At 44.2% G+C, this 13,914-nt stretch overlaps 1 protein-coding gene across 1 annotated transcript in view; it reads left to right on the top strand.

The window, feature by feature from the left end:
• TMEM163 (transmembrane protein 163) overlaps positions 1-13,914 on the top strand; it is a 259,626-nt gene that overhangs the window by 4,103 nt on the left and 241,609 nt on the right. The window contains exon 2 of the mRNA XM_001098396.5: positions 1,610-1,729. Within this exon, the coding sequence (XP_001098396.1) occupies positions 1,610-1,729 (120 nt within the window). The remainder of the gene's footprint in view (positions 1-1,609; positions 1,730-13,914) is intronic.

Here is a 13,914-nt window from a genome sequence, read left to right as displayed (position 1 = left end):
TTGTACAGTTGAAAACTGGAATAGGGTGGTTTTTGGCAGCCAAGGAAGATATAGACAAAGGGGCCTGCTATATTTTTATTTAAGTTACTTGTACCTGGGCAGAATTTGACAAGAGAGAAGGTATGTATCTTTTCCATCCAAGTCCACTTACGAAGGAAGGTTTGGGGAGATTTCCAGAGGGAGGATGGTGATGGCGTTTATGCCTCACATTTGCATTTCATCTACCTTTGATTCTATGTAAGCCTGTAGGTTTCAATTATTTAAAAATCTCTAGGCTGTGAGCTGGGCTCACTCACCAACCTTCTTGACATTCTGGCTTGTTTCGCTCAGGACTTGTTCAGCGATGCTTGAGTCTGGGTTATAAATGGAACTGAAAAGCTTTAGCAGGGTCCTGGTTTTAACTTTTGGTCAGGATGCAGTTTTTGGCAACCAGAGGCTTACTGTGGTACCCAGTTGGATGAATGAGATGGTGTCTTCTACGTGATGCGTAGGTGTGGTATGTCTCACACTGTGTGATATTTTACAAATTGGCACCTGAGCTTTCATTACCAATTTGTTCATTCTTTGGAGCTGCTCTGATGAGGCTGCCCAACCTCTGAAAGTTGTGTTGTGGGTTGTTTCATCAGAGATGGTGTAATAAGCTCCTGTTTATGTAAATGCATGGCCAGAAAATCTGGTGCTCTGTGCAACTAAGAGATGCTGTATATGATCTATAGTCAAAGGAGAAGGATAAACATACAAATCAAGATCATTCTGAAGACATTTTAGTCTTTGACCCCAGGCAGTTGTGGACATTGCCTGGGAATTGTCATGAATTTCTGTTGTCGAGGACTCTCCATGTTGAAAGCGTAGGAGATAAAAATAAAACTTGTCTTATACATGGCCTACCTCGGAAGCTACCTCTAGTTTTAGTAGGTTTGCCCCACTTTAATATTCTGAGAATTTTTTGACATGTGCTTGCTAAAAAGGATGTGTATACTATAGAACAGAAAAAGGAGGGAAGGAGACTTGGCTTATAATTTGGGCCTGGAGGCTCTTGCTGGATGTGGTTAAAGAGAAATGGTTCTTCTCCTGCTGATTGTTGGGGGAGCAGTGAGGTCATTTGTAGACTGACTCTTTGCTTTGGGCAAAACCCAATCCACCAGTTGGGACTGTGCTGGTGAATCAATGCAAATCAGTGCTCACAGCTGAGGAGCCTGAAGACCCGCTGAATGTGGGTGGTTTGTGCTGTTTTCCTAACAGAAAGGCCTTGTGGGCAGGAACAGCATCTACCTGAGGCCAAGCAACTTAACACAGGGCCAAAGGAGTGGCCTGGTGTGATATGTCAAGGAGTGGTGGGGTCTGTGGAGATCTTCGAAAGAGGACAGCTGCTCTTACCCTGCAGAAATACGCGGCCCATATTGTCAGAGCCTGTGATTTTTCAAGGGGTGCCAGAAAGCTTGATTTTCATGTGAAATCTTCTAATTGTTAAAACACAGTGTGGGCCAAACAAAACACATCTTGGCCCACGGGCTGTTAGTTTGCAATCCTTGGGTAAGAAATTGCAGCTCTTGCTGTGGGTTTCTTAGTAAGGAAATGTCTAACTTCCCTTTCTCCTTGTTTTTGTCAGGCTTACTAGAAAGCAGCACCCGCCTGAAACCTCACGAAGCCCAGAACTACAGGAAGAAGGCATTGTGGGTGTCCTGGTTCTCCATCATTGTCACCCTGGCCCTCGCGGTGGCTGCCTTTAGTGAGTATCAGGGGTCTCGTCGGCCAATATGTGCTGCTGTTGCCTGTTTTATTCTCTAATTCCTGTGGGATGTGCTTTTGCTTTTAGTTGACTATTATTGATGAGGAAATTTTTTTAGATGGGTGGATAGTCAGAGGACTTATAAATTAGTAAAATAGCTTCTCTCCTCTGCAGAGGAAAGACTGGTAAGAAGATGAGGTGGAGAGTGACTGGGAGCCTTGGCTCTCATCAGTATGCGGGCTTGCGGAAGTAGATGCTGGCTGCTAGCTGAATAGTGAAAATACTCTCGCTGGATGCCTTCAGCTTGGGCTGACACGTGACACATATATATCCTTAAGATTCTTATTTTGAGCCTAATGCAAGAAGATGGGTGCAATATTGCAGTGAGCCCTCTCCTTTTCCCTGATCGTATCTGTGAAATTCAGGCTTGGAGGAAAATCCTATGCACATTTTAGTGAAAGGGTAATGGGAGGGTCTTCTCTCAAGTTTTCGGTGGCCATGGAAACAAAACCATGTATTGCAATTAAGAAAAACTAAGGAAGTGGAAGTGTTTCTGCCAGATAATCCTGTTTGGGGGTTAGGAAGGCCGATGGCATGTGTTTTCTCGACTAACATTTTGCAGCCTATGGAAATGTACATGTGCTATTTATTCTTATGAATTGTGCAATGACTCACAAGCCTAAGCAGTGTCAGTTACAGCTCAACCTTGGTAGAAACCCGAGTGGGGTGTGTGTGTGTGTGTGTGTGTGTGTGTGTGTGTGTGTTTTGATGCTAGGGAAAAGACTGCATTTTGTGACGAATTTCTTACCTAACAGAAAGATCTATTTTCTCAGTGATAGGCATCACACAAGGTGTCTCCTGTGACAACCCTCAGATTAGGAGAAGAAAGCCCGTGTCTGCTAGAAGACAAGCTATGTGTGCGTGTTGCTTAAAATTCTATTCTGCAAGGTTAGATCTGCTGCTGGAAGTTGGGGTTGGCTCCCAAGAGGGAGTATTACAATTTGACCAAATGCTTCCTGCAAAACTAGGCATATATTACTTGAAGCAATTTATATTGGAAAGACTGTACCATATCTTGGCTCTAAAACAGCCAAACATTTAGAAGTGGAGGGCAATGCATTCCCGAGTATCAACATTTTTTACCAGTGAGCCAGAAATCTAATGAAGGGGAATTCTGATTCCTGAAAATAGCTACTCCTTCCCCTTGCCCCCACTTTTTAAAAGCTGAAACAAGAATAACAAGCTGGATTGATGTCCCTAAGGGATAATTGGGTTGCGGTGGCTGGTGGAGGACTTTGGATCAGACACCATAATTTGCATATGTAAAGAAAAAGGAAAGGAATGAAGGGAGGCGATTTACAAACAGATTAATAGTAACTCAGACGTGTCCATGTGCCTGATAAAGCTGTTTTGATTTATCACGTGGGTGTTTGAATGAAGACTGAATGTGAAGAAATATTGGGCAAGTCTTTCTTCTAGGAGAGTGATATTACATTTGCTGTACTTAAGTCTCATCATAGACAAAAATTATGAGGAAATTTTGATTTCACATGTTACACCTGATCAGTTGGGTTATCTTAAAACCGTTGTTCATTTCCTTTAATAAAGAAAGACAGTTGCATAGTGCATACAGAACTAGAAGGTTGCTTTGTGGAAAGGGCTTCTCTTTCTTTTTCTTTTAAAAATGATTTTACACCTTCTTTGCAGCAAGTATTTAATTTAAATCCTCTAACTTCTAGCCAATAAAATGTTGGTATTGGCATATAATATCATGATTTGTGTTAGCTATAGTACATTCAGTTTGTTCTCATGTTACTTACAGTTTGTTCTGGTTTAGTCAAACCAAAAAATGTAGAAGGTGAATTGTATTTTCCTCCACTTTAACTATAGAGTAGCTTTAGTGTTTGTGTGTGTGTGTTTGTGTTTCATTTTTAAACCCTTGATGTGGTCTCTGATTGTGTTGTTAGGGTTGTTGATTTTACTATTTAGTTTCCTAAATGTATTTCTAATATGCAGTATTTAAAATCTCTTCCAAAGCATCATTTATATGGTCCAGACTTTTGTGAAATTCTTTTCCTAGTTTTGAATGGAAATAAATAGAGATTAATCAATATAAACTGACTTTCGAAGTTATGTTTAAATTAGTGTCTTAAGAAAAAGGGAACATTTCAAAAATGGCAATAAAGATTTTTGTAAAGTATTACAAAAACTTCCAGTCGTACTCTTCAAGGAAGGAGGTAGTTAACAGAGATGGATGAAACGCAGTGCTCTGACTTCCTGCACCTCTCTCCAAACCAGTGAAATGGCTGAATTGAATCAATTGGTATTTTTAAGAGGATTGCTGTAGCATTACTGTATATGATGCTTTGGTGTGGCGGAGAAGTTCTGGAGTGTGTGCATGTGTGCATGTGTGTTCTGTGTGTGTACGTGTGTTGGCGGGAGTGTTAATCATGATGAAGAGAAAGCGACTGTGTTTATGGACGTGGCTTCTTGCTACTGTTGGATGGTGAAAAATTTGGGGCAGGAAGATCATCCATCCTTGCATGGAATCAGAACTCAAGACAAATAAATGAACTGAGAGGTTTTTTAAACTTTTTTTTTTTTTTTTAGTTAGGTGGAAGGACAATATTTCTTGGAAAATGATAAATTCTACCTGAAGATTTACATACAAGGCCGACATCTCATATATTTTATAAACAATTACAATTTTGGGGGGTAATAGGGTCATCCTATGGCCATTCTCTTGCTAAGGGAGTTGTCTTGGAGTCACATCTCCTGGGGTCAGCTGGAGTTCCTGTCTTCACCTCCTTAGCTGCCATTTTCTATTTATTTAATCATGGTTACTGATTTTTAGCTGAGTATCTTCTGAAGAAATGCTGTGGGCTCTTTGGAGTTTGGAAATGAGGAGGGTAGATACAAGTTGGGGGGCACACCTCTTTTTCTCGGTCAACTGGAAAGATTCGTATTTTTACCTGACATGTACATTGTAGGTTGTGAACCTGAAAGTCTCTGAGACAGGTCTCAATCAGTTAAGAAAGTTTATTTTGCCTAGGTTAAGGACGCGCTTGTGACACAGTCTCAGGAGGTCTGAAAACATGTGTCTGAGGTGGTTGGGGTGCAGCTTGCTTTTATACTCTTTAGGGAGACATGATATATCAATGAATATTTGTAAGATGTATACTGATTTGATCTGGAAAGTTGGGACAACTGGAAGTGGATGACTTCCAGGTTATAGGTAGATTAAAAAATGTTCTGTTTGGCAATTGGTTGAAAGACTTGAGTTATTATCTAAACACCTGGAATCAATAAAAATGAATCTCTGGATTCTGATAAGGGATTATGGAGACCAAAGTTTTATCATGCAGAGGAAGCCTCCAGATAGCAGACTTCAGAGAGAACAGACTGTAAATGTTTCTTATCAGACTTAATATCTGCATTGATGCTAATGCTGGTCAGCTTTTCCTGAATTCCAGAAGGGAGGCTGGTACAGTGAGTGTCCTCTGAGTCCCCTTTCCCATCACGGCTGGAAACAGGTTTTCAGGTTAACTTTGGAGTACCCTTGGCTGAGAAGAGAGGTCCATTCAGATGGTTGGGGAGCCTTAAAATTTTATTTGTGGTTTACAAGTTAAAGATTGTTACCCTTCATCTCCTATATGCTTTCAGGTAATCAATATACCATGTCTTCTCAAGTTAGTAGTTTCTAAAAGATCTGATGATAAAACTAGCTTATGTCAGTATTACTGAGTTATTTGTTATAAATCACATATGTAATTATGGTTGGCATTCACATGTCTAGGATAGTTTGAAAAATTAGGTGGACTTTCGAAGTTTGTGCCTTGAGTATGCTTTGAGAGGGACATGAACTATTTTTTAATGTGAACTATTTTTGATGATACTTGGTACTGTAGTGATTTTGGATCTGTTCAAATGCTGATATAAAACCAGATGGTAATACATCTTGACTATTTCAGAGAGAGCTCTAGTTTGGTTTTAAAATTCATTCTGTTTATAATCGGTAGGCAGCATGGAAAATGGCAATCCTGTTATGAACAAATGTGAAAAAAAGTCTGTTCTAATAATGAAGCTAGAAAGAGAACAGAAGTTCTGTTTCAAAACTCAGGGTTTTGACATCATTGATATCTTTGTCACAGTGATTTAGGAAAATGCATTCTGACTCTGTTTATCAGGTTTGAGTGCAAGTTAATTTTTAGGCACTCAATGCATGTTCTGTGGGAAACGAAGGCATATTTGAAACATTCTCAGGGGAAAACCTTTCCTAAGATACACAGCTCCATTAAAGAAGTACTTCAAACCCTGATCTTCTCAGAAAAAGCTCACTCAAAAACTAGGTGCAGCTGACCGGGAGTGGTGGCTCATACCTGTAATCCCAGCACTTTGGGAGGCCGGGGTGGGCAGATCATGAGGTCAGGAGTTTGAGACCAGCCTAGCCAATATGGTGAAACCCTGTCTCTACTAAAAAGAAAATACAAAAATTAGCCTGGTGTGGTGGTGTGTGCCTGTAGTCCCAGCTACTCGGGAGGCTGAGGCAGGAGAATCGCTTGAACCCAGGAGACGGAGGTTGCAGTGAGCAAGGATCATGCCACTGCACTCCAGCCTGGGCGACAGAGCAAGACTCTGTCTCAAAGTAAATAAATAAATAAATAAATAAACAAATAAATAAGGTGCAGCTGTAGATTTAAGAACTAGAAAAACACCTTGGAAAGGAGTGATTTTCTTTTTAGATGTGGATATTTTAAAATAATTTATTTCATTTTAATGTAAACTCTTAACCCTTAAAAATGGTAAGATATGTATTTTTATTCTTTCTAAATTATGAGACTAATAGTTGAGAGATAAAATGAAATTGCATGATTCTTCTGTAAACTCAGCAAAAAACGTTTGAGAACTTTCTTAGGTGTTCTCTCATCTGACAGACACACTGGGAGACGGAAAACACATAAGGCTCTTCAGGCACTTTCTGGTGTGCTGAGAGTAACACGGACGTAGTTGCAGTGGCCTTAAAGGTCTGGCCTTGGCCAGGCGCAGTGGCTCATGCCTGTAATCCCAGCACTTTGGGAAGCTGAGGCGGGTGGATCATTTGAGGTCAGGAGTTTGAGACCAGCCTGGCCACACCATGAGATCAGCCATGGTGAGATCCTGTCTCTACTAAAAATACAAAAATTTGCCAGGTGTGGTGGTGCGTGCCTGTAATCCCAGCTACTCGGGAGGCTGAAGTAGGAGAATCACCTGAACAGGGGAGGCAGCGTTGCAGTGAGCTGAGATCACGCCATTGCACTCCAGCCTGGGAGACTCTGTCTCAAAAAACAAACAAACAAACAAACAAACAAACAAACAAAAAAGGTCTGGTCTGCCCTGACTTTTGCCCCCCTTTTTTTCCTCAAACTTCTTCTCCTTGGGACTGGAGCCCACGTCCTTTGGGCAGCCCATCTCACGGATCTCACAGGACAGCCTCCTACTGACAACTCCCCTCCCCAAAGAGGCCTTACCAACTGCAGGCGCCCGTTCCCGCAGAGCAGTTTTATCCATGACACTGCCCGTTTCCTTCATCACAGTTCTTCCCTTTGTGCCCTCCTCCATGCACGAAGGCTGTGAAGCCCTTGTCGCTTCTGCCCGTGTCCCTAAACTCACCTGTTTCCCCTACTCCTGAAATACTTCCGTGCCCCAAGACCTTAACCGTGCAGCCGACATTCTGTGTGTGGAATGATCCTTTGTATAGTTTGCTGGTCATGTATTTATTTTACTGAAAAAAGCAGAATGTACACAAGATAAAAATTCCTGAGACCAAAGGAGCACAGTCCAAATCTGTGTCCTGTCCTAAAGTCTCTCTCTCCTGCCGGCAACCTTTGTTACCAGTGTCTTAACTGCTCTTCAAGACATTTTCTATGCATGTCCAGGCCCGGGCATGCTGCCTGCATACACTTCTGGCCGCTCCTCATGTCAGATGTGGCATCTAATCCTTGCTGGACTTTTCGCAGCCCCGGGCCTCTTGACAAGCTCCCGTGTCCACCTCCTCGTATGAGGTGGAACGATTGTGGAGAATCTGCAGGAATATTTTCCTGCCAAGCGTCCGGCTGCCGCCGCTGAAGCAAGCAATGGTGCAGGGGCCGGGGGATGTGGGCAGGAAGTTTGAGAGCCACATCCTGGCGGTGTTCTGAGGGATAGTGTGCTCCCCGTGGGTGTGCTCGCGACGATAAACCCGGAGGCTGCTTCTGAGAGGTGGAGACCAGGAGGGAGGAACAGGCAGACCAGCGGTTTGGGAACCTTGCCCTGACAACTGTCCCTCCCTCTACATTCTGCCTTCATACCCTGTAGCCACGTGATCAGGGATTCTGTACCTGTCGCCCTCTGTTCTGTGAGCTCAGACAGCACATGGAGTGCGGAGGCGCATTTCAGACAGGCCACTTTGCTTACCATGAGGTCCCTCATGATCTTGTCCCCTTCTTCCTGGCTGGCTTCACCTCCTCCCATCCCCATGCACTGCCGGCTGCAGCCCCCAGAGGCTCCTTGCGGGCACCACAGGCTGTGTCGTGTTTCTTGCCCCAAACCCATGTACCTGCTCTTCCCTTCATCTCAGATGCCTTTGGTTCCTGACCTCCATGCTTCTTTTTCTAGCAAAAGTTTACTTATCCCTCAAGATCAAGATGAAAGATCACCTTTTCTGGGAAGCCTTCCAGGCTGATTGGAATGCCTCCCTTCCCCCATAGCCCCATGGACACCCATAGATCAGGAACTCGATGCACGATACTTGAATCATCTTGGTATTGCTTTTGGCTCTAATGTGCACTCCTCCACACCAGGCCCGTCTTCTTCAGGCGGTGTTCTCAGCCGCTAACACAGTGGACACTCAGACGCTGGTTGGACTGGAGTCAGTTTTGCCCTGCTTGGGCACTGTGGTTGCAGCAGGCTGAGGATGTACATTTGCAGGTAGAGATGCCAGACAAAGGAAACAAAGAGAGCATCTTCAACTTTGTAAACGGTGGGGATGCAAGAGCTCATAGTCTTACCCCTCCTGCTTACTGCACTGCCCAGCATCCCCCCAGCCCCCAACTGAAGCATCCAGGCTTCTATTGACAGGGACTCCCCTGAGGCTGTTAGGAGGACTCATCTCCCTGAGTCTCCGCTCACAGTGGGCTGCTGTTCCCAGCAGGAGTGGGGGAGGGGTCTCAGCAGCTGCCTGCCTGCCCTGCCTGCCTTCTCAGTGCCTTCTTCACACAGCGTTTAATTGGAAGCGCGGCCAGGGTGCATTAGCACTAGGTGCCCCTGTCGCACAGCCATGGCAGTGACACAGGGTAGCTGGGCGGTGAGCCCCAGGTGGGCTCATCTCATGCCCAGGGTCCCTTGTCCCTTCTTGCTTGGCTCCTTGCTGGCAGGGGCCCTTTGGGACATTTGTCAGGGTTTTTCCTCTTGCCTCTCAGTCTTTTTCCCATCATATTTGTGAAGCAGTTGGTTGAGAAGGGGTTTTCTGGTCTGTGGATATCCCAGGGCTGTAATTTGGTCCTGTAGGAATTGCCTCTGTCAGGTGAATTTCTGGTGTAGCTCCTTTTGGACAAGAGGTGACTTCCCAGTGCCTTGTGCTGTGGGTTGAGATGCGGAAGTATTGAGAAACAGAAGGGACAGAGGAAGCCAGAGGTAGGGAGGGAACCCCTGCTCCTAACCCCAGCAGGGGAAACTCTTACTCCCTGTCCACCTTCTCCCATGTCTGACGGCCATGCCTCCTTCCCGCTGGCGAATGTGGGAAGTCCAAGATCAAGGTGTCAGCAGGGTTGGCTTTCTTCTGAGGCCTCTCTCGTTGGCTCGTAGATCACCGTCTTCTCCCTGTGCCTTTGCGTGGTTGTCCCTCTGTGTGTGTCTGTGTCCTCATTTCCTCTTACTATGAAGACACCAGGCATATTGGTTTAGGGCCCACCTTAATGACCTCACTTTAACTTAATTACCTCTTTAAAGACCCCATCTCCAAGTACAACTGCATTTTGAGGTACTGGGGGTTAGGGCATCAACGTTTGAATTCTTTTTTTTTTTTGAGACGGAGTCTTGCTCTGTCGCCCAGGCTGGAGTGCAGTGGCATGATCTCAGCTCACTGTAACCTCCGCCTCCCAGGTTCAAGCAATTCTCCTGCCTCAGCCTCCTGAGTAGCTGGGATTACAGGCACATGCCACCAAGCGTGGCTAATTTTTGTATTTTTAGTAGAGCCAGGGTTTTGCCATGTTGGCCGGGCTGGTCTCGAACTCCTGACCTCAGGTGATCTGCCCCCGCTCAGCCTCCCAAAGTGCTAGGATTACAGGCGGGAGCCACCACACCCGGCCTCAACATTTGAATTTTGAGGACACACAATTTAGTCAGTAACAAATGCTTTGGCCAGCACCAGGCGGATAGAGGAAACTAGTAATAAATTCCTTAAAAGGACTTTACCTTCAATGAAAGTGTGGACCAGAATAAACACCTCCAGCAGCCCAGAGACAATGAAAAGCTCATCTGTGTCAGTGTATTTCTGTGTGGACTGAGGAGGGGATGAGCGTGGGGGAGCCTTCACTGGAATTCGGAACCATGAGACTGACCTCATGTACATTTGTGTTTGGAATTTTTGTAGGTCGATGATTCCCTGGGAAATAGACTCGGAGACTCAGCTTCCCTCCAGGAGGTTTATTGGCAGTGGGGTGAGGGGCTGAGGGAGGCTGTCAGGAAGAACACCTTCCGGGAGCCAGGACTGGCAGAGGGGAGGTTGAACTGCAGTGTTCTTGCCTTAGAGGCTTGTCCCACAGGGACCTGGAAGCTGAGATGGCTTCCAGGTGAAGCATGGGGGCCAGACCAGTCTTTGGCGTGGGCTGCCGCAGGGACATGTACAACCACGGGGAGGCAGCGTCCTTCAGTGGAGGGGGGTTCTGGCAAAGGGATGCGGCCATTAGCAGTCCTCATTCCTGGCAGCTGGGGAAATGAGTGCCCAGGTCCAGGAGGAGAATTTAGGAGACACACCAGGGCATCCATTCTGGGAATGTATACCCTGAACTTAGCTTGGGGCCCCTCAAGCTGAGATAGTAACATGGACATGGTCCTAGGTTGGAAATACCCCTGGAGCATCTAAAAGAAGCAGGTGCAGAAGAACTTTGACTAAGGCCCAGCAGGTGTCCCATGCAGGCAGCCCCACCAAAGGTGAGCTCACAATCCAATACTAGAAAGCTCCCGAGAAGAGGAGCCACCATGATGGAGTGTCATACAGATAGCATGATTAGACCTGAAACTCTAGATGACAGAAGTAGCTGACAAAATCTATAAAATAAGTGTGTTTAATATGAGTAGAAAATAAGAAAGGAATCAAATACACAAATGCTGAAAAGAGCAGCTGGAGAATAACCAAATAAAGACATTTTCAATTTTTTTTCTTTTTTACTCTCTAACATGGATGTAGTTATAAGAACGTTAAGAATGACAGCAGCCCCCGTTCTCCATCCCTCTCTCCTCTCTATTTCCCCCTCATTGTCCTCCCAGCAACCTCTTCACCTCCTGTAGTTAGTTCTTGTATTTACTTGTGTAAATAACAGGGTTCCAATGCTAGTTCTTAATTTGTTTTTCAAGTTTAGGCATTATTTGTTAACTTCCCCAAATGGAAGGAAATAATTTACTCTTTTATCCTCCTGGCCCCGCACAAGCAGACTGACTTTCTGCATTTCCATCCTTGTATCATAGTTATGGTTTTCATTATTATGACTATGTAAATCCTCCTCCTAGAGCCGTAGGGTGAAGTATGATGACTTCTTTCTTGCACAATTTTTTATTTTTTCTGGATTTCATGTCTGTTTTGTTTATTCCTATGTTTACTTTTCTATGAATTTATTTCTTATTAAACTTTCATTCAGCATTTCTTTTCTAAGCTCAGCTTCTCTGTGATATTTTCGGATGCAGAGGTAATTCTATCAGTTTCTTCTTGAAGAAACCTCTCTTAGAGCACCTGATCTCTTGTAACCGGTGCTGGTTGCCCATTTCAACTGGTGCAAAGCTGCAGCTCAGAATCTTCCTTCCCAACCTTTTTTGAGATTTCCTTGATTTTTTCTCTTCTGTTGGAACCCATGTTTCCAGGATACCATGTTTTTCTCTTCTCTGGTTTACTCCCTTTTAGGGCGAATACATCTACTCCTAGCTCCCTAGGTAAGGTCGCACTGGAGGTGTAGCTTTCAAGCCATGTAATGCCTGAAAGGTCTTTAGTATATCCTGACACTGGATTGATAGCTGGATAGAAAATTCTCAGTAGGAAATAATGTTCCTTAAGAGTTCTGAAGACTTTGCTTCATTTTATTGTCATTTGTAGTGTGGCTATGAAAGTCCTAAGATCTTCTGAAACTTACACTTTTGCATGGGACCTGCTGTGGTGGGGGCTGTTTTATCCATACACACCCTACTTCCTATTTCTTTGTCTTTTTTGTTCTACTTCCTGGGAAATTTAATCACCTTTATATTCCTACCTTTCTATTGAGCTTTTCATTTCCATTATCAAGTTAAAAAATTATCTGAGTGTATTTCTTTAAAAAATTATCCAACTTTTGTTTCGTGGAACTTTTTTGAAAATTAAATTTTTTATTTTTTATTTTTTATTTTTATTTTTGGATAGGGTTGCTCTCTGTCACCCAGGCTGGAGTGCAGTGGCACAATCACAGCTCACTGCAGCCTCGACCTTCCAGGCTCAAGTGATCTTCCCATGTCAGCCTTCTAAGTAGCTGGGACTACAGAGGCGTGCCACCGCGCCTGGCTAATTTTGGGATTTTTTGTAGAGATGTGGTTTTACCTTGTTGCCCAGGCTGGTCTTGAAGTCCTGGGCTCAAGCAATCTGCCCACTTCAGCCTCCCAAACTGCTGGGATGACAGCTGTGAGCCATTGCTCCCTACCTTGGAGCTTTTTAATAGCAGTTATCTTTCTGAAAATATTTTTGATGGTTAAAAAGTACTTTTCCATTTCTTGCATTGTCTTCCTCCAGGTACTTCTTTACCCTGTTGCTTTGGATTTATCATTCATGTTAGGGGAGGAATCCTATGAGTGTGGTCCTAGATAGTTTGTTCTTGTTAAAAATAGGTCATTAAAAGGCTGTCCTGAGCTCCTAGCATGTGGGCAGTGTTCGCTGTAGGGTGACATGTTGGACTGTTTTGTTGGTGGATTCCAGTTTTAAACTTTCAGATCCTTCTTTCTGGCCTGCCCAGGGTTCCCTGAGATGGTTTCTCTGAGCCTCTGCTTTGAAGGTGAACTCCTGACTGCTTGAATTTTGGGAGCTGAGTTGGGGATGAGGATGGAGATTTCAGTCTTCTGTTTGAAATTCTTTTTTTTTTTTTGAGATAGAGTTTTGCTCTTGTCCCCCAGCCTGGAGTGCAGTGGCGGATCTCAGCTATCTGCAACCTCCGCCTCCCGGGTTTCAGTGATTCTCCTGCCTCAGCCTCCCAAGGAGCTGGGATTACAGGCACGCGCCACCACGCTTGGCTGATTTTTATATTTTTAGTAGAGATGGAGTTTCACCATGTTGGCCAGGCTGGTCTTGAACTCCTGAACTCCTGACTTCAAGTAATATGCCCACCTCAGCCTCCCAAAGTGCGGGGATTACAGGTGCAAGTCACTGTGCCCGGCCTGAAATTCTTTATTTAGCCTCTTTGAGTTTGGTTTCCCCATCTTTGGCTGAGTTTGGTATTCCTCAAAGAAGACACTGTTGCACCTTCTCCAGAGAAAAATCCTCCAATCATCCAATAGGAGAGTTGGGGATGAGTGGGTATTGCCCTTCCGGGCAGAGCTGGGGAGGGATTCTGGAGAACTCCTTTTTACACAGGCTTTGAACAAACCTCCCTATTGCCAGTCTTCTCTTTATTATACTGTGCTACCAATTTCTGCTTTATTGGGTGTCCTGAGGTGTAAATTGGGTTGCCTTTTTGCTTTCACACTGCTGTGTTAGGAGTTTGCTTTCTAGAGTCTGTTAAATCAATTACCACTTGCCCATATGCTTTCTAGCTTCTAAAAATTGTTTTTGTTGCCTTTTCCATTTTCTTTTTTTTAAAATTCACTCTGATTTCTTTCTAATTTTTATGGTTTTCCTTTTTAAATTTAACTTTTTAATTTGTTTTGAATTTACTTTGGAGGACCAAAACAACATGTTTAGTACATCGTCTGAGCTCCAGATCTGTGCTTCCAACTGCCGG

This window comes from Macaca mulatta, chromosome 12, assembly GCF_049350105.2.
Source record: "Macaca mulatta isolate MMU2019108-1 chromosome 12, T2T-MMU8v2.0, whole genome shotgun sequence".
Lineage (NCBI taxonomy): Eukaryota > Metazoa > Chordata > Mammalia > Primates > Cercopithecidae > Macaca > Macaca mulatta.
The sequence above is the reverse complement of the archived record's forward strand: the minus strand, read 5'-3'. Positions and strand labels throughout refer to the sequence as shown.